General features: G+C 47.1%; 1 protein-coding gene across 4 annotated transcripts in view; it reads left to right on the forward strand.

Annotated features, from left to right (window-relative positions):
- Window positions 1–15,413, forward strand: part of EIF4B (eukaryotic translation initiation factor 4B) — a 31,871-nt gene extending 16,458 nt beyond the window's left edge. Inside the window, exons 5-15 of one of the 4 annotated variants that reach the window (XM_011229907.3) lie at window positions 417–471; window positions 970–1,104; window positions 5,343–5,480; window positions 5,583–5,756; window positions 8,675–8,903; window positions 9,768–9,880; window positions 11,097–11,310; window positions 11,850–11,905; window positions 12,458–12,566; window positions 12,854–12,926; window positions 13,287–15,413. In XM_011229907.3, coding sequence (XP_011228209.1) covers window positions 417–471; window positions 970–1,104; window positions 5,343–5,480; window positions 5,583–5,756; window positions 8,675–8,903; window positions 9,768–9,880; window positions 11,097–11,310; window positions 11,850–11,905; window positions 12,458–12,566; window positions 12,854–12,926; window positions 13,287–13,364 — 1,374 coding nt within the window. In that variant the 3' untranslated portion in view covers window positions 13,365–15,413. The remainder of the gene's footprint in view (window positions 1–416; window positions 472–969; window positions 1,105–5,342; window positions 5,481–5,582; window positions 5,757–8,674; window positions 8,904–9,767; window positions 9,881–11,096; window positions 11,311–11,849; window positions 11,906–12,457; window positions 12,567–12,853; window positions 12,927–13,286) is intronic. The other 3 variants (XM_019803806.2, XM_011229908.3, XM_002923248.4) reach the window with 3 other exon arrangements.
- The last annotated feature ends 4,330 nt before the right edge of the window (window positions 15,414–19,743 follow it).

Below are 19,743 nucleotides of genomic sequence, written 5' to 3' on the forward strand. Positions count from 1 at the left end.
TGCACCTTTGCTGTGCGTAGTAGGGGCTCTGCAAATGTCTGAATGGATAACTGTTCTGGACCCAAATACTCCTTTAGCTGGTTGCCTGGGAATGACTTTCAATTTATTACACTTGACAAATCGCCTTTGATAGTTAAAGGCTTTTTTTGTGAAATAGTTTTATAAAAACAGTAAGATAATAGGTGTGATGTTGATATAAGCCCAACTTAAAATTGTTAATTCTAAGGGGTAATTTCAGTTTTCAAGTCTTTATAAAGGATTCTTTAGCCAACAGATCAGAGTGTTGGCTAGATTACAGTGTTTTTCCTTTATCTTCCTTCCCCCAGTGCTTCTGCTATGCCCAGACGTTCAAGGTCACTCATGGGATTTGTGCATAATGGGGCAAAAGGTTGGTTAATGTGGTCCTATGCTCTCAGTCTCTAGGTAACAGGAGAATTCGAGTGGACGTTGCTGATCAAGCACAGGATAAAGGTAAGAAAGCTGATAGAATTGTTCCTGTTTTGGTCCTCGGATGACAAAGCAGACATGCCCTTTACCAAAAAATTTTAATAGAGGTGGAGAGCAGTAGGCCTGCCTGAACCTGGAGCACTAGTTCTCAACTAAGGATGATTTTGCCCCACATGGGGTGTTTGTCCATGTGTGGAGACATCTCGAGTTGTCAGGAGTGGGGAGTGCTGCTGACCCCTACTGGGTGGAATCCTGCGGTTGACCAGAGGACATACATAGGACAGCCCCCCACAGCAAAGAATTACCCACCCCAAGACATCAGTAGTATTGAATTGGAGAAACCCTGATTGATCTAGATAAACGTTAAATAATAAATAACAAATAGAAGAGGTGTACCTAGCAGCACAAGAAGGGCCTGATTCGTTTATCCAGTGTATCGGGGAGGGGTATGGGTGTGTGAGAAATACCGGGCAGAAGCTTTTGTGTGCTAACTTGCGGTTTTTTTAATTTATATATCTGTAGACAGGGATGATCGTTCTTTTGGCCGAGATAGAAACCGGGATTCTGACAAAACAGATACAGACTGGAGGGCACGTCCTGCCACAGACAGTTTTGATGACTACCCGCCGAGGAGAGGCGATGACAGCTTTGGAGACAGTAGGTTCATTTTTATCAAGCGAGTTTCTGTGTTCTGGGGACTGTTATGTAATAGGACAAGTGTATGAATGTAAATGAGCAGATAGCAGAAAGGGAGCGGTAGACACAGAAAAAATTTTATAAAATCTGAAAGAATTGATAGATACAGAAGAATGTGATACATTTATAATTTAAAAAAACAAAACACATTCCCAGACAAAGAATAGACGGGAGATTTCTCTCTCTTTTGAGAAACAGTTGTCTGGTGGCACCTGGGTGGCTCAGTTGGTTAACCATCGACTCTTGGTTTCAGCTCAGGGTCGTGAGATCCAGACTCTTGCCAGGCTCCTGCCAGGCTCCATACTGGGCATGGAGACTGCTTAAGATTGTCTCCCTCTATCCCCCCCCCCCCAAAAATAAAGAAAATAGAAACAGTTGTTTATAAAGAAACCCAGTGGGTCTTATAAAGTAAGGAACTAACAAACGTTCAGCAAGATTGCTGGGTTAAGAACATTATACAAAAATTGGTTGCATTACTAGCGGCCAACAGTCAAAATGGAATTTTTTAAGTATACCTTTTAAAATAGAAAATTCATTCACTTCAAGAATAGTAAATGTCTACCATGTGCTGATAGTGTTTTAAGCTCAGGATATAGCAGTGATCAAAACAGACAAACATTGTATCCCCATTGGACATTCTTTATGGGGGAGAGAAACAGTGCTCAAATAAATCAACTATAATTTAGAGAAAGGAAGTAGAGAATGTCATGGAGTAAGAGTTGGGGTGAATCAACAACTTTCACGTGCACCACCTAAATTCAACAAAAGATAGGCAGAGCTTTATGGGGAAAATAGGCAGCTCTATAGAGGTACATGAAGAAAGAACACTAATTCAGGAAGAAATGATAAAATAGTGATTTTTCTATATAGTATAAAATACACATGATGATCCGGATGAAATTCAAAACCTATAATGTTGAGGGGAAAGGCAAAATGGTGTAAAACTTTGAAAACTGTCATATGGTATTAATACGTAAGTTACAAAAATGTAACTCGGGTTAGGGTAGAGGGAGCCCTTTGCTACATTTGTAACCTGTTACTTTTAAATTCCAAAACTGAAGTAAACATGGCAAACTGTTGGCATCCCGGAAATCTAAATACAAGTACAGAAGAATGTTAAAATTGCTTCTATACTTTCCCGTGTGTTTGAAGTATTTTATAAGTAAAAAGAAATAGAACCACCTCGGTTCATACGCGGTTTTTTGTGAGACACCTTGTGAGTTCTGTACCAAATAAAATTGAGGAAGCAACAAGATACAGAATTCCTGTTTTTGAAAAGGGTCCTCCCTAACTTACCAAGATGTCAGAGGAGGAAGAAGGAATCAAGTTTATATCTGACTTTTCTTTTCTTTTTTTTTTTTTTTTTTTTTAAAGATTTTATTTATTTATTCGGCAGAGATAGAGACAGCCAGCGAGAGAGGGAACACAAGCAGGGGGAGTGGGAGAGGAAGAAGCAGGCTCATAGTGNGAGCCTGATGTGGGGCTTGATCCCATAATGCCGGGATCACGCCCTGAGCTGAAGGCAGACGCTTAACCGCTGTGCCACCCAGGCGCCCCTATATCTGACTTTTCATTCAAGACTTTGTGATGGGGCAAAGCCTTGGGGAGAACTACCTTTCAAGTCAGCATTTATGCAAGAGGTTCTTTTGTTAACAGGAAGAAACGTGTCTCGAAAGAAAACCAGTCAGACCAAGGGTCCTGTTTTGAATCAAGGGACACATGACTATTTTCTCACTTGAAACCTTGAACTTAGGGGGGCGCCCAAGTGGCTCAGTCCGTTGGGAGTCTGCCTTCTGCTCAAGTCATGATCCATGGGTTCTGGGATCAAGACCCATGTGGGGCTCCCTGCTCAGTGGGGAGCCTGCTTCTCCCTCTCTATCCTCTGTAACTCCCCTGCTTGTGCTCTCTCGCTCTCTGTCAAATCAGTAAATAAAATCTTTTAAAAAAAGAAAAAAAAACCTTGAACTTTGAGCAAGCAGGATGGGTAACAAAAAAGAGTGGATGTGAATTACAAAGCTGCCGAGTTTGTAAGACGAGGTGATGGCCCCAGTGTCAGCTCTGCCAAGTCATTAGAAACTCCTGTCCAGGGGCGCCTGGGTGGCGCAGTCGTTAAGCGTCTGCCTTCAGCTCAGGGCGTGATCCCGGCGTTATGGGATCGAGCCCCACATCAGGCTCTTCTGCTATGAGCCTGCTTCTTCCTCTCCCACTCCCCCTGCTTGTGTTCCCTCTCTCGCTGGCTGTCTCTATCTTTGTCAAATAAATAAATAAATAATCTTTAAAAAAAAAAAAAACTGTCCAGACACTGGGCCCATACAAGACTTGGGGGGTGGGGCAATTATACTGAATGTTACTGTAAAATCTCAGCAAGCATGTGTATGTTTCCTGGCCAACTGTTTTGGTGAGGGCAAGCTTACTAACATTTTATTATCTGAGTAAAATTAAGTATATAGCTCGTCTGCCTCTCTAGAAATCAGATACGTATTTCAAAATAAACACAAAGTTGATTTTTGGTTTTTGAATTCTGTTTTAGATTCTCTCCTGTGTATAATTGTTTTACCAGTGTTAGCATGTTCTTTAACTTACAGATGTAAGCTACCAGGGAGTGTAAACAAAAGTGGTATCATTTCCAAATTAAATTACTGTTTATAAGGAAGTAGTTGTAAAAATACAGTCCTTGTTTGGTCTGCGTGCATGAATTATTAAACTCAAAATGTTAAGTTTGTTTTTTGTTTTAATTGCTTGATTCATGTTTGGAAATTGAGGTTTTTCATGTAAAAATTGGAATTCCCAGCTTTCTTGGAAAATTAGAAGATCTAGCAAGTTAGCCAAAGCTAAGTAGCCCACACCTCCTTTTAAAAATGTCTTATTACATCATGTAGTTTGCCACCTGAGCTCTACAACATTCTTTTATACAAATTTCTGGCATTTGGGCACCTGTGATACCAATATTCACGTATATGTGTAAAATACAGTTTTCAAGTGTCAGGAACACATACAATCAATACATTTCTTGTTCCATTTTTAATGGTTGCTTTGTATGGATGCCCCCTGATCTATTTCATCCATAGCTGGCACACTCAACAGTTTTAATATTACAAAAAACATTGCAGGGGCGCCTGGGGGGCTCAGCAAGTTAAGCATCTGCCTTCGGCTCAGGTAACGATCTTGGGGTCCTGGGATCAAGCCCCATATTGGGCTCCCTGCTCATCAGGGAGTCTGCTGCTCCCTCTCCCTCTGCCCTCCACTGGTGCACACTCTTTCTATCTCTCTCAAATAAATAAATAAATAAAATCTTTAAAAAAATAAACATTGCGGTGAGCGTCCTCGTACATGTGTCTTTATAACATGTCCAGTTATTTTCTCAGGATGAATTCCTAGAAAGTGAATTGTTGGCCCAGAGAGGATACGTGATTTTAAAGCTCTTAGTGTATTATTTTGTTTGCCTCTCAGATTTGGGGTTTGTGTGGTTTCCCACGCTAAACTTCTTAAAGATTTTGTTTGTTTATTTGACAGAGCACAAGCACAGGCAGGGGAACAGGATAGGGAGAAGCCGGTACAGGGCTTGATCCCAGGACCCCAGGGTCATGACCCGAGCCAAAGGTAGAGGCTTAATCAACTGAGCCACCCAGGTACCCCCCATGCTAAACTTTTTAAGTGGTCTTTCATTCTTGAGAACCAAAAATATAGATTCCGTTTATATTCTAGTGTATTTAAGTCTTCAATGCTGGAAATTCATTGAGATATATAGAGACTTTTCTCTTAACTCTTAAATTATTATCTTGGCAACATTTATTGAATCATCAGAGAAAATTTTTTAAATCAAACAAATACAAGAAAACTTAATTCAGTTCACATTTTTCCATTTGGATTTAAAGTGATTTTTTTTAATTTTTATTTTTTTAGATTTTATTTGTTTATGTGTCCAGAGAGAGCACAAGCAGGGGGAGTGCCAGGCAGAGGGAGAAACAGGCAAGGAAGCCTGATTTGGGACTCGATCCCAGGACCCTGGGACCTGAGCCAAAAGCAGACACTTAACGGACTGGGTCACCCAGGCATCCCATAAAGTGATATACTTTTATAAAAACAAACATAGCAGTGACTGTAGATTCATGAATCCAAATTGAATTCATGGGCTATCAAGCTTCTTTCTATTAATGGTGTCAAAGGGAATGACATTACCTTGTCTGTTTTCTCTCTAGAGTATCGAGATCGTTACGATTCAGACCGATACCGTGATGGGTATCGGGACGGGTATCGTGATGGCCCACGCCGAGACATGGATCGATATGGGGGCCGGGATCGCTATGATGACCGAGGCAGCAGAGACTATGACAGAGGTCATTACAAAACACAACTAAGTGAAATTGCTTTCTTTCAGGAACCGCTTTCTTTCCTTCCTTCCCTCCGTGTGATGACCATAATTTGGGATATATTTACAGGCTACGATTCCAGGCTAGGCAGTGGCAGAAGAGCATTTGGTAGTGGGTACCGTAGGGATGACGACTACAGAGGAGGCGGGGACCGCTACGAAGACAGATACGACAGACGAGACGACCGGTCATGGAGCTCCAGGGATGATTACTCTCGGGATGACTACAGGCGTGATGACAGAGGTGATCATTTTCCTTTGCTTACTAATAGAGCAGACCGCTGGAGAAAGCAGTTAGAAACTATCAGTTATGTCTCAAAGCCCTTAAGTGGGTTTTGAAACAGGATCGAATTTATACGTTGTAAAAAGTGTGGCAGAACACAGCAGAAAGAGCATGGGACGAGAGTGACATAATGGAAATAGAGCAAAGTCTAGTTCTTCTAAATTGCCTTAGCATAGAGATTTTTCAGTTAAAATTGATCGACTATACAAATGAGAAAAGGCAAACATTTGCCACAAAGTCTCTTAGCCAGTGATTGGCACGGCAGGGTTAAAAAAACCAAGTGTTGGTGATTTCAGTGCCATTACACCACAGTCGTTGATACTTGTTAATTAATGGTGAGGTGTCAGACCTCTTCTAAAATTAGACCCCTCATTTCATAACATTGATAGAAAACCCATTATGTTACAAGTCTGGCCTCTCAAAAGTATCAATAAATGGCCAACATTTGTGTTCTGACTTGATTAATATCATCCAAAAAGTAAGATGTCTGACCCAGAGTTTTTCTTTTCAATTATTTTTAGCAGCTTGCCTAGCCTTTTAACATCCCGATGTTAGCCCTGTGTGCCAAGTGCTTTTTTTCTTTAAACAAAACTCTGAATTCATTCTTAAAGCATTGCTGTCATTGCCATAAGCAGTTTCCTCTTCCCCGGACATGCAGCCTGGAAACACTAACACTTAGCATTTACTCTGCACCAGCAGTGAGCTGAGTGCTCTCACAGCTATTATACAGGCCTTTTTTTTTTTTTTTTAAGATTTTATTTATTTGACAGAGGGAGAGAGCACAAGCAGGGGGAGGGACAGAGGAAGAGGGAGAAGCAGGCTCCTCACTGAGCAGAGAGCCCAATTTGGGCTTGATCCCAGGACACAGGGATCATGACTTAAGCTGAAGGCAGACACTTAACCGACTGAGCCACCCAGGCGCCCTATAGGTATTATGCGGTCTTAAGAATTGTCTGGTATGGATGATGTTTCTCATTTCCGCTTTACTAGAGAGAAGATTGGAGGCTTAGGTGTGGGCTTGGGGTCTTCTTGACTCATGGCCTTTTCCTCTCTCTCACCATTCTTCCCTCCCTCAGTAACTGCACACCTCACCTTTTTTTTCCCGGAGATCTTGCCCTGTGCTCCCTCTAAGATCTGCCCCCTTATCTCCAGAATCGCTGCCACTGGTTTTGTTGAGACTTCATTGCTATATCCACATTACTAACAAATTTCCCTGCCTCATTCTATCTTCACACTAGCCCAAATTACCTTTCTGGAACAAGAGCCGATGAGGTTATTCTGCTCCTAGTCTCTCCGTGGCCTGAAAGATAGCCCTTTGTCTGTACCCCCGACATACACGAGTCTTCACTGTTCTGCCTATAGTTTACGTCCTCAGTGCTGTGTACCATTAGGTGCCTGCCCAGTTTCGTAGATTTTCAGGAGTTCCCACTTTGAAGGCTTCACAGGCTTCCCCAAACAAGCCCCAGTCCACGAGCTCCCATTTAGGTAAGTCAGTTTGTAGAGCTTCGCGTACTGTGTCCTTTTTTATTCCTGATCCTCGCGTTGGATTGGGCCCCTCACAGGCGGAACTAAAAACTACCCAACTGTCATATTCCTGGCCTTAGCACGGTATTTGAGATATAGGTGTTCGTCATTTGTTGAGTAGCTAAAATTAATGGAAATTCTAAGAGGAAGAAGAAAAGGACGTATGTACTATAGTGGGGGGGAACATAGAGTTGGTTCGATAATACAGAATTTTATCCTTCGGTCCTCCAAGTATTAGGTGTATGGCTTAAATGAGTTACTCTTTCTGACGTCCAGTTTTAACCTATAAAAGGGAAATTAATGGGCCCTTCGCAAAGTTACACATACTGGGGGGAGTCCTGGCGGGCTCAGTGGTTGGAGCATGTGTCGGGCTCCCTGCTCATTAGGGAGTCTGCTTCTCCCTCACCCTCTGTTACTCCCCCTGTGCTCTCGAGCTCTCTCTCTGTCAAGTCAATAAAACCTTTAAAAAAATATATGTTTAGAAAAAAAGAAAATTCAAATCTTGCTAAACTATCCCCTCTTTGCAGATACATTACATATATATAAGTTCTGTAGTAAAGGTAGAAAGACCTACGTGGGAATGGTAAGCCCCCAGTTTGCGTGTAGTGGTTATGAAAGGACGGAACACAGCCATCATGTCATGGGGGGAAAGATACTCAGGAGCCTTCGGTGTGGATTTGAGAGTGTTTTATTACTTAAGCCAGGTGGGTGGTTGGGACACATAGGTTTTATCTTGTTTATCTTTTGTATGTCTGAAATATTTAGGATAAACACTAATTTTGAGAACTATAATTCCTTTGAAACATTAAGCTTTATCTTGAAATATTCTGACAGCTTGGATCCAAGAAGAAATTAAATTCCTTTAGAGTTAACGTCAGCTGTTGAGTGCTGTATGCTTTGCTCCGTGTGCTGTCAGGGTTACATTCGACGCAGAGGCAGGAGTGTAGGAACTAGAGTCTCTCCCATCATATTGTCACAAGCTCTTCTTAGCCTCCTGAAGTAATCCATCTTCCAGACCACATTTTCGGCCACGATGCTTTCATCCGGTAGTTTATCATAATTGGACATTTCTTGCAGGTAATACTGGTTGTGATGATCCGTCATGTAAGTGTTTACCTTTCTCGGTCTTCCCTTCAGTGTGGCACTGCCTCATGGATGCGGTAGTGGGAAGATGGATTGTCCTAGGTTGTCGAAGCCCCCGTCTTCCAGTGCCCCCCCCTCTCTCCTGGACGGGCTCGGCCACCGTTGCGCGTCCCGGGTGGCGTTTTCTCAGAGCCGTGTCTGGGCCTCCGGCTTTCAGCCATCAGCTTCTGGTGATTGTGGAAAACCGTTACTCAGAGCTTTATTTAACTTAGGTCCCCCCCAAAGACCCAAACTGAATCTAAAGCCTCGGAGCACTCCCAAGGACGATGACGCCTCTGCCAGCACCTCGCAGTCCAGCCGCGCGGCCTCCATCTTCGGAGGGGCCAAGCCTGTGGACACGGCGGCCAGAGAGCGAGAAGTTGAAGAACGGCTGCAGAAGGAGCAGGAGAAGCTGCAGCGCCAGCTGGACGAGCCGAAGCTGGAGCGGCGGCCCCGGGAGAGGCGAGGCTGCCTTCCGTTACGGGGCTCCCGTCCGGGCGGGGGCGGGCCGTCCCTCGGGCGCCCTTGGGACATTGGTGTCGCTGTTCCTGGTGGTCACTTACTGGCGTTTAGCGCACACGGGCTAGGGCGGCTGGGGCGCTGCGGCGTGTGGGACAGCTGCAGCGGATGCGGAGACGTGCCTGGCCCTCCTGATCTTTAAAAGGGCTTAACCAGGCTTAGCCTCTGACAAATGTAAACTGGTAGTGATTTAATACAGGAGTGGGCAAATTATAGCCTGTTCCTTTTTTTATATATATATATAAAATAAAGTTTATCTGACCCATTAAGAAAAAATGGGTCAAACCCGGCTTTAGTATGTGGAGTAAAACCCCACCATGATGACGTGAGTGGATGTACCTCTTTCCAAGGTACTGGGGATGTTTTCACTCACATTAAACGTCGACTGTAAATTATTTTCACTTGTGTGTATGTGAAAGGAGTCATTACTGAAGTGTCTATTATTAAGAGATGGAATTGGATCTAACAGGGTAGTAACCTTCTGAAAAATGCCCGAGGTTTGAGTGGCTTGTAGAGTTAGTTGCGTTACCAGTACGGGAGGACTGTAGGTTATGTAGGAGAATATTCTTAACCCTAGTTGGTGCTTGAAGTGTTTATAGCCGAAGTGTCTTATTGTCTGCAGCTTTCAGATGGTTTGAAAAAGAGACAAGATGTGCACGCCCGCCCACAAATACAGTGAACGTGACAGAATATTAATAAGTGATAGTTACTGAGGGGTTAGCATGGGTCCGGAGTTGCCTTCGTTGAGCTGGACATAAGTTGTTTTCTTTTTTTTTTTTTTTTTTTTTTTTTTTAATCTCTGTATAGACACCCAAGCTGGCGAAGTGAAGAGACTCAGGAACGGGAACGGTCCAGGACAGGAAGTGAGTCATCACAGACTGGGACCTCGGCCACATCTGGCAGAAGTAAGTCAGACCAGGGTGGGTATCATGTTACTGCCCCTTTCCATCAACCAGCCATAACCACATGATGCAGAGACTTTGGGGTGTTAAATTGAGCCCTGGAAGCTTTACTTGGATTAGCATAGAGTGATCAGAATGTCACATCTCCTGGTCTGAAAAATCTGACAGATGGGCGCCAGAAGAGACTGAAGCGATTTGTTTAATAATCTTCCACTAAAGAGTATACTTGACTGTTAGACTTGTCCCTTCCTTTTATGTCTTGACATTCCAGAATTTTCTTTTATTTAGAGCAGTCACTGTCCTACAGCTCTTCTCGCCAGTCTTTTTGGATGTTACGTATGACCAGGGCAGTGTCTCGGGTGATGGTCTTCTGCTCTTGATCCTTCCTTCCTTCCTTCCTTGAATTTATCAGTTGGTCACAAACATGTTTAGTGTTTTGGAAACCAAATGATTAAATCATAACACTTCCCTTATTGCAAACCAGTGTTTTTTAAATTTTTCCTCCACCTCTAAATTGATTTGTACGTGAGCATTGGCTCTAGGGTGAGATGGTTTGAAAATTCATCCAAGTGTTGTAGTTGTTTTCTGGAAATTACTCCTACTGGAGCGGCCTTTTCGTAACAGGATGGTAATGTCTTTGTAGCCAGGTGGGAGTGTGACGGCGGGGTCGATGAGGTACCTCCTCGGGGGGCTCCACTGAAAACATAGGATCTGACAAAATAAACTTTTAGCTTTGAGGAGACATTTGGTGCCCTTAAAAAAAAAAGTATGTTCTGTTTTTTAAGTGTATATCATGGTGTGTGTGTGTGGGTGTGGGTGTAGCCTCCAGATTGAAGTTCGATCAGTGGTCCCTGGGGTTTGAGGTTCATCGGAGGTCCTCTTCACACACAACATACATATTCTCCAAGTGCAGACATTTCAGCGCTGCACCGGACAGGTAGTACGGCTATATAACCCGAAAATCAGAGCGCACTCGTTCCTAGGAAGGGTCAGGTGGCTGTCCTTGGAGAGTTATTATTTTTCCTATTTTTCTTGAATCAGTAAAAAAATGTCGCTTAAAAGCGACATTTGGTAACCACTGGTTTGGGGAGCCAGATACAGGTCTGTATTTAAGAATAATGATGAAAAGAGGTCAGCTTGGGTGGGGACCATTTTCCATTCTCTTGAGATCCTTAATTGATGGTTGTATAATAGCTTTTCCCGATAATGTACCCTTCCTGCTCTGACTTCACAGATGCACGAAGGAGAGAGAGTGAGAAGTCTCTCGAAAATGAAGCACCCAGTAAGGAGGAAGACTGTCACTCTCCAACTTCTAAGCCTCCCAAATCCGAACAGCCGCTGAAGGTAATGCCGGCCCCTCCGCCAAAGGAGAATGCTTGGGTGAAGCGAAGTTCTAACCCTCCTGCTCGATCTCAGAGCTCAGACACAGAGCAGCAGTCCCCTACAAGGTGAGTCAGCTTGGAAGCAGAACAGCTGCTCGGCCGTGGGCTCTTGAACACTGTGACGCTGTGACGGAAGGCGCCGCAGCTGTCGGCCTTACACAGCAGCTTCGAAGTTCCGCTCTCTTTGCTCTCAGTTCGCGTTCAGTGTTGTGCTGGCGGTGGCTCGTTTAAGCCGCTCTTCAGTGTTTTAGAGTTTTGATAACTGGTTGGCATCACTTGGACCACTTGAAATCTGCAACTTGGTCATCAGAACTGCTGCTGCCACATTCGGCAGCACGGCCCTGGGGGTCCCTTTACTTCCACAAGTCTTAGGATCCTCATTTGTAAAACAGAATAATATTCACCTTGCGTGATCACGATGACCCTCCCGGACATGGTACTTAGTAAGTGTTCAGATAGCTGCTTTCAGTGTTGTCTTTTCTATATTTTAATGTTCCACAACACTAAGCATGCATTTTTGGTTCTCTGTACAGTTTACTATTTGGAGAACGATTACACGTTTCTTACCTAAGACTGATGAATATAATTACATGTTTTCCTTCTAGTGGTGGGGGGAAAGTACTTCCAGCTCAGCCACCCGAGGAAGGACCAGCAAGGAGAGGTAAGACCAAAAGGAAGTCGGTGTTTCACGTAGCTAGAGGCCTCAATAAAAAGCCTGGAGAGGATTCATGAAATACAGAGCTCCAGTGTATTTTTGCACCTGTTTTTGTGTTATAAGATTCTTAGATTATCTGCCTTTTCTTGCCAGTAGAGGGCAGGAGTGGTCTCTTTGGAGAAAGCATGGAGCCCTGCCCTTTCCTGGTAGAACATTTCTTTGAAAGGGGGAAAAAAAGAATCGGAAGGAAATTAACATGTTCAGTCCAGATTAGAAATGTCACCATCTGTAAGGCCAAGGTCACTACATAGTGTCACACTCCTTCATTTCCAGTTTGCTCTTCATGATGGCATAACCCTACCGTGGAACTTTTTAGTGGGTCTTAGTTGGGGGCAGGGGGAACATGGGAAGAAGGGTTCGGGAAGAAGTCTGGGTTGGGATGAGGCTGAATTTCCCTCAGTACACGTGGGCACAATTTACTGGAGCTGAAGGGAGACCCAGGGGAAGGAGGGCAGTTACTTTACTTGCTTTTCATTTATTTTTGCGTCTCTACTCAAGCAGATGAAAACAAAGTAGATGGGGTGAGTGTCCCAAAAGGCCAAAGTGGGAACTCCAGCCGTGGTCCAGGAGACGGAGGGAGCAAAGACCACTGGAAGGAGTCAGATAGGTATGCGTGTTTTCTCTCGTCGTTCATAGTCTTTATCTGATGCTAGGTACGTGCGTCTTTATGATTAAGAAGTCCTTGGTCCTCCGAGCATTGCCAGATCTCTTACTGTAAACAAAGGAAAGTCAACCAATATGGACAGTTATAGTTCTTCTAAGGATCTGGAAGCAGCAATCCAGGTAGCAAGGACTACTGACTGGAGGTACCTAGTCAGTGCCTCCCGACTGCTTGTGAGTGTTGGGCTAGTCCTCTGTCCTAAAGATGTGGTTTTACACTTAACACCTCTGCAGGAGAGATGGCAAAAAGGATCAAGACTCCCGATCTGCACCTGAGCCAAAGAAACCTGAAGAAAATCCAGCTTCCGTAAGTGTTGGGTGCTTGCTCCTGTTTGACCTTGAACTCTGTTACCTTTGGGGCTACAAGCCAGAGTAGTGGGGAGTCAGGCGCTGCTGCTTGTTCGAGATAGCAAACATGACTGTTCCTGTTTTCTCCCTTTCACGTCTCTCATCCCCTCTCCGAGATGAAAGGTGGTGGAGGAACTCCAGTAAGAGTGCACGGGCCTCTGAGCCGCTCACCCTAGCTGCTCTCCAGTGGAAAATGCTGAGCAAGTGGGTGTGGCCTGGGCTGTCCCCTCTGTATTGCCCAAGGAGCAGTATCCTGTTTCTTGGGTTTTGATGTGAGAATTCAAGGCCTTGGTGATTTTCTCACTCTTGTCTATTCCAGAAGTTCAGTTCTGCAAGCAAGTATGCTGCTCTCTCTGTTGATGGCGAAGATGAGAACGAGGGAGATTACACCGAATAGACCTCTGCATCCTGTGCTTTCTCCTAGTCTCTCCACCCTGGAACATTCGAGAGCAAATCAAACCTCTATCCAGACAAGACAATAAAACTCACCATCTCCTGGAGACCTTTCTTAACTTTTTTTTAAAAAAACAAAAAACAAAATGAAATTCTTTTGCATGCTGCTGCAGCCTTTAAAGTATTGAACTAACTGGAGAATCGCCAATGTAGCCAGAGAGAAAGAGACGTACGGCTTTTCATGGAAAAGTTGTGCATTTTTACGACATACGCAGTTGCCTGTGTGATTAGTGCCGGGGGCCTCCGTTTAGCAAAATGGTAGTAACAGCCATGCGGTGTCTGGAATCTGGTTGGGGAGTAGGGCAGGCTTAAGGAAGAGTGTGAGATTTCTACCTTTTAATTCTTATCCTATTGTGGCATATATGAATTCTCAAACATTATCTGAATAAATTTTCCATCCTTGGAAAGGTAGGTTTAGTCTCTGAAGTTGTTTTAGTCTCCAGGAGGCTGCCTGCCCCTCCTGTTATTTAATTCTGAGTTACTGGGGCCAGTCTGGGGGAATTCATTTTTACCCCCCAGGGGGGTAGTTGGGAGTGAGTCTTGGGTCACTAAAGAACAGGACTGCTTGGTGACTAAAATAAGCGGGGAAATTACAGTTTGAAAAGAGGCTGTGGGGAAGGGATGAATTATTTTGCACCGGTGAGCAGGGGAAACGGCATGACCTCCGGTGAACACTGGAGCGGGAAGCACGCAGGGGTCATGGGAATTCCCAAGTCTTTTTCTATGTCCTGGTTTTGTCCTTTCTGAAAGTTCCCATATATCCACATTCTGTTGAAATCTTGAAGCTTTAAAAATGCACACTCCTGTCCTGGTCCTCTGTTCCTCACGCTACTCTTTGCTGTTACGTCCCCCAAAGCAGCCTCTGCTTGAACCACGCACCTGACCTTGGCTTCTCTGTGCGCCCCAGGGGGCAGAAGCGAAGGAGAAATCGGTGCTTTTCTCCAGCACGGCTTGGCCCCTCCATGTCTTTAGACTCCTACTCCTTCCCTCCATTCCTGCTTCTGCCACTCCGACCCCTTCTACGCCTCGGAAAACTCTAGAATTAATGGTCTTAGGTGGTGAGTGAGGACGGACAAATAGGAACAAATTGTGAGCTGTTCTTACGACCTTGATGGGGGCTTTTTGGTTTTCTTAAAAGTTTCCTTCTCTCCACTGAAATCGCACACCAGTGCTTGGATTTATAATGTGGCCTCGACCAATGTGTGGTTTTTTAGTGGTGGGGGGGGTTGGTTTTGGGTTTTTTAGCTTCCTTTGAGAGAACAAATGATAATGGAGAGAACTGTTTAACAAGCTCCTGGTTTCTGTTACAACACAGTAGCTTAATTTGCCTGCTTTTGTGTGCACCTTTGTATTGTCAGCCCAGGAGATGGTGTCCTTATGGGTGACTGGGACCCGCAGAGAAACGACACCTTGGTCTCCTGTTTGCAAGCCCTTCTCCCGGCAGTCCTAGGTTAGACCCTGCCCAGCCAGCAGACGTGTCAGTGGGGTGCTGCAGCAGTGAGCTAAGGAATCGTCTACCCCTTGACAGAAAAGACTTACCAAGTGAAGTAACTTTAAATAATTGGCTTGGATTGGCCAGTAGCCAGGAAGTGGCTTTTAGACAGATACCCAAGGCTGAAAGGGGTTTGGTGGGTTTTTGGTGGGTTTTTGTTATCTTGGGTTTTTTTGGTTTGGTTTGGGGTTTTTTTGGTGGGTTTTTTGTTTTTTTAATACCTTTGAAAGTAAGTTTTGCCCTCTTCGGGTCTACTTCCAAATGGTTGTATCCAAAAAAAAGCTGTTTTTTCCCACTCCCCTCCTGCCTCCGTTACCACAGGAACAGGGGTTCTGTCCCACTCCTTAATACATGTAAAATTTGTACAAAATATCTTCTATGAAAATGATTTGTAATCTGTAGACTTAATACCTGGGAGATGTCTTGAGATGTAAAATCCCATCCTTTGGGTTGTGGGGGGTTTTTTTGTTTTCTCCAAATAAATCTGATCTTTAAAGTTCACCTTAATGCTGAAATTCTTTCGACCATAAACCTGCGCCTTCCTGTTGGCTCCCCACCCCCTCTCTGTAGTCTCGGCAGTAGGTGCTGTTCTAGGCAGGTACACAGGGGAGAGTTGGTGGGGGGGGAAGCTGTGTTTATTGAGGCCCAAGAACGGGGAATTTGCACCCGCTCCCCTCCAGCATCTCTGCCGGGTGTTAACCTTTAACAGTATTTGAACTAATCTGTCCATTCCCTACGTCACGGCCTCCGGCATTGCCGCCAACCCCTGCCCTTCAGCAGTCTGGACAGGCGCTGCCCCTGCACTCCCGCCTGCACAGCACAGGCCAACAGTTCCCTCACAAGCTGGTCTGTGTTGTAACTGAGACCCCTTTCCTCTTCATTTTTTTTTAAATCTGAGGTTAATTGTTACTTCACAGCAAGATGGCCTGTTGTTTCTTTTTTAAGAGGAAGAGTGAGAAGTGGGGGAGGGGGAGGAGAAAATCTTAAGCAGACTCTGCCCAGCGCGGAGCCAATGGGGCTCGATCTCACAACCCTGAGATCCTGAGCCGAAATCAAGAGTCAGACGCTTAATCGACTGAGCCACCAGGCGCTCCCTTTCCCCTTTTCTCTCAGTCATAGCTCAGACTTGGTGGGAATTTTCCAAATGGCTAGAGAGAGACTGTTCGGTAGCAAGGCAGCAAAGAGGACGGCGGCGGAGAATCCTCAAGGTCACAAGGGAGTGGAGCAAAGAGCCCCAGAAACCTCAGTCAACAATTTGGAGCAAGATGGAAGGGGGTGCAGACAGATGGGAGCTCGGTGACAGTGGCTCTTGCAGTAGCTGCGCTTGGGGTTCTTGCCTGTGCCCTGATCTCTCCAAACGCGGAGGGATGAGAGGCTCGGGGCCTTCACGTGGGTTTAGGTGAGAAAAGCCCAGGCTGCCTGCGGAACCCACCTCCACCGCTGGCACCAGCCTGCTGCTTCCTCCCAGCCTTCATCTCAAGCTACGCCCCGGAGGCCCGGGTCAGTGATGGAGAGAAGAAAAGTGGGCAAAGCTAGCTTAGAGCTTCACATGGGTTGGGCACAGGAAGGGTAGAGAAGGAGCTCCCTGTACTGTCTCCCTGTACTCGGACTCCAAGGCAAGGGTAGGTGCTGCTCTGGCCCCAGCTGCAGAAGGACGTGCGGATGCTCCCAGAGGCCCAACTGCAGACACGGATCCCGGGATTGTGCGCCCTGTCAGCCCGCGATGGACCTTGAGGGACCAGAAGGGTTCAGGTATGGCATTCTACTTGACAAGGGTCACTTCCAAGCTGTCTGGATCCCCTGTAACAAGTGCACATAGCGTCGATGCTCGTGACAGAATCAAGCGCTGGGCTCGGGTCCAAAGGCAGCGAGGTCCCCATCAGCGCCGAAGGCGTCCCCGCAAGCGCTAAGCAAGCTCACGGCATCTGGTTTCTCAGGAAGTGGGAGAGCTACACATCTGCTCCTGGGAAGCATTATTTCTCAAATAAAACCTTGTTTCTTGGCAACCGTCACAGCCCCCAGGGCCGCAAGTGAAGGGGGGACTCGACTTCCCTCACCCTCCTGCCTCGCCAAAAAGGAGCTTGGAAGGGCGAGCCGTGCCGCCCCACGCCCAGCTGCAGCAAGCTCCGGGTTGGACAATACGCCCTCTGTCCTCGGCCGGCAGATCCGCCTCTGGACCGAGCTCTGCCCCTGTCCCCGCTCTTCCTGGTTCCCAGCACCCAAACCCTCCACCGAAGGCCCCCTGACCCAGTGCTCTTCCAGCCAGCACAGCCCGTGCCCCTCGAAGCCCTCCGACAGTCCCCCACCCCCGGGATCTGAGCACACTCGGTCACAGGCATGGGATCACCCCAGACCTTGGAAGAGGGGGTTCAGCTTTCGGTCCCAAGATGGGCTGCCCTCTGCATCGTCAAGGTAAGAAAACCTGCATGGAGGGTGGGGTCAGAGGGTCTTCCTGAAATTCTGCTCCACCTTTACTAACACCATCCTGTCTTTCTGCTCCCTTTCCTCTCCCTTCTGAAGCTCCCACCGCTCTGAACCGGTAGTCAGGGTGTCTGGCTGGCTCCATATGCCACCCATTTTAGTTCCACTCCCACCAAGCCACCTCCTATATATGATTTTTCACTCTCAACCTTCCTAATCACCTTCCCTCCAGCAGCTGCCTAACCACCTGGTCCCCAGATCCAAGTGTGAGCCGGAAGTTCGGCTACCCATCTTATGACTCCCAATTCCTTGGACCCTCAAAAGTTCCTGTCAGGGGCAACACCACCAGCATGAGTGAGAGGCTGTAGCCCTGCCCATGGCTCTGGGATCCAATCAACTGCCTCTTCCCTGAGTCCCCATCTCTCCCTTGGTAGCTTTGAAGATTAGAACCGTGGGTGCCTGGCCAGCTCAGTCTGAAGAGCATAGGACTCTTGAACTCAAGACCCACATTGGGTGTAGAGATCACTTAAATGAATAAGCTTAAAAAAATAAATAAAGCTTAGAATGTACCCCCTTCACCAGGCATCCCAGGCACCTAGCCAAAGCCCCTAATGAACTCAGGGAAGGACAAGATTTCAAAAGAGCTAGCTATAAAGGGGAACCCCTGGCTGGCTCAGTCGGTTAGGCGTCTGACTCTTGGTCTCAGCTCAGGTCTTGATCTCAGGGTTGTGAGTCCAAGCCCCACTGGGCATGGAGTCTACTTAAAAAAATTTTTTTTTTAATTTAAAAATAAAAGAGCGAGCTATAGACTCCAAAGAAATGAGCAAATTTTCATATCCTATGTATCTTGATTACATAATCAAGTCTTCCCAAAATACAGAATGACCCTCAGCTCGGCCCCCTCCCCACTAGCCTCTGATCCCCCCGTCGTTCTCCTTGGGGTTTCCCCAAACTCCAGCCTCTCCCCTCCTCCCAGTGCCTCCCCACCTCTTCCTTCCCCAACCCCATTTCCACACCCCTCAGCCCTCCCCCAGCCCTCCCTCCAGCTGTTCCCGCTGCTGTAACCTCTGAGACAGAGACTGCCTATTAAACACCAACCCAGCCAAAAGTAGTAAGATCTAGGCTCCCTAGTCCCAGCCACACCCACCCCTTCCCAATGCCAGTCTCTGAGGGACCCACATTGTCACCATGTCTCTCCCCAGCCGCCAGATTGGAATCAGAACCAGATTTCCCAGCCTTTGCCAAAGGCAAGAGGAGCGCAGAGATGACCCAGTTGAGAGCTGAGACAGGGAGGGACTGAGGGCCTTGGAGCTGGTGGTACTGGCTGCCTTCAGCAGGCAATGGACACCGAGCCCCCAGCACAGGCTTCTCAGAATCCACCCCCCACACACACCCGTTTTCATCATGGAAAATCCAGTGGGGAGGGTGAGGGAGGGCAGGAGGGAGTGTCAGGAAGTGCTCAATACTAGAGAACACTGGTGAATCTGAGAATGGGAATAGATTCAAGGTTTCTAGAAAGACATCCCTTCCCTCTACCTTCCCCTCCAGGGTGACACAACTCAAATCGCCCCGGGGCCCATTTTTGTTTCTAGCCAGTACCAGATCCCGACACTGCATAGAAGGGGAATGTAAGACCACAGACTGAACTTCCATCTCCACTGGAAAACCTGGGACTTGCAGAGTGACAGATGGGCTGACTGGAGCTGCTTGGGGGGTGGGAGCTTGAACTTGACGTGGAGGTCCTCGGCTGTGAGTCCTTTGGGGAGAAGAGCTGGCCAGGACATCTCCTCTGTGGCAGAGGGCTAGGGACACCAGGAACACCAGGCATCTTCCTCAGAATCTGGCGCCCCATGGGTAGGTGGCGCCAGTCCCACCAGGCCAGGCCGCGGGTGGGTCCTGACTCGGGGGTCAGGCTCAATCCCAAATACTGTCCTGTGGAGGGGGCGCCTGAGAGAGGCCACGGAAGCCCTCTGTAGCGTTTCTAATGCCTTCGGGACCTATGGCCACTTTTCCTTCTGCGTCTGTCCGGCTCCTGTGTTCTGTTTTGCTTTTCGCTGTGTCCTGCCAGGCAGTCTCTCCCGGGCTTGGAGACTGTCGCGTCCGTGTGTCCTCCGTGTCCGCCTCCTCACGCTCTGCCCATCCCGGTCTCTTCCTGCGTCCGAGCGCCCCTCTGCCAGTCTCCGCGTCCCTCCTCGCCCAGAGCCCCGGGAGCGTGGGCCCGCAGGAGAAGGTGGGGAGGACGGGAGGGAGAGGAGGAGGCCGAGGGGCGGGGAGCGGGGGAACGTGGGGATTGGAGCCGGCAGGAGGGAGGAGAGCAGCGCGGAAGGGAGCGAGGGCGGGCGCGGGGCGCGGCGGGCGCGGGAGGGAGCCCGGGCGAGCGCGGCGCCCGCTCCCGCCTCCTCCGCCTCCG

Source organism: Ailuropoda melanoleuca, chromosome 16, assembly GCF_002007445.2.
Source record: "Ailuropoda melanoleuca isolate Jingjing chromosome 16, ASM200744v2, whole genome shotgun sequence".
Classification (NCBI taxonomy): Eukaryota; Metazoa; Chordata; class Mammalia; order Carnivora; family Ursidae; genus Ailuropoda; species Ailuropoda melanoleuca.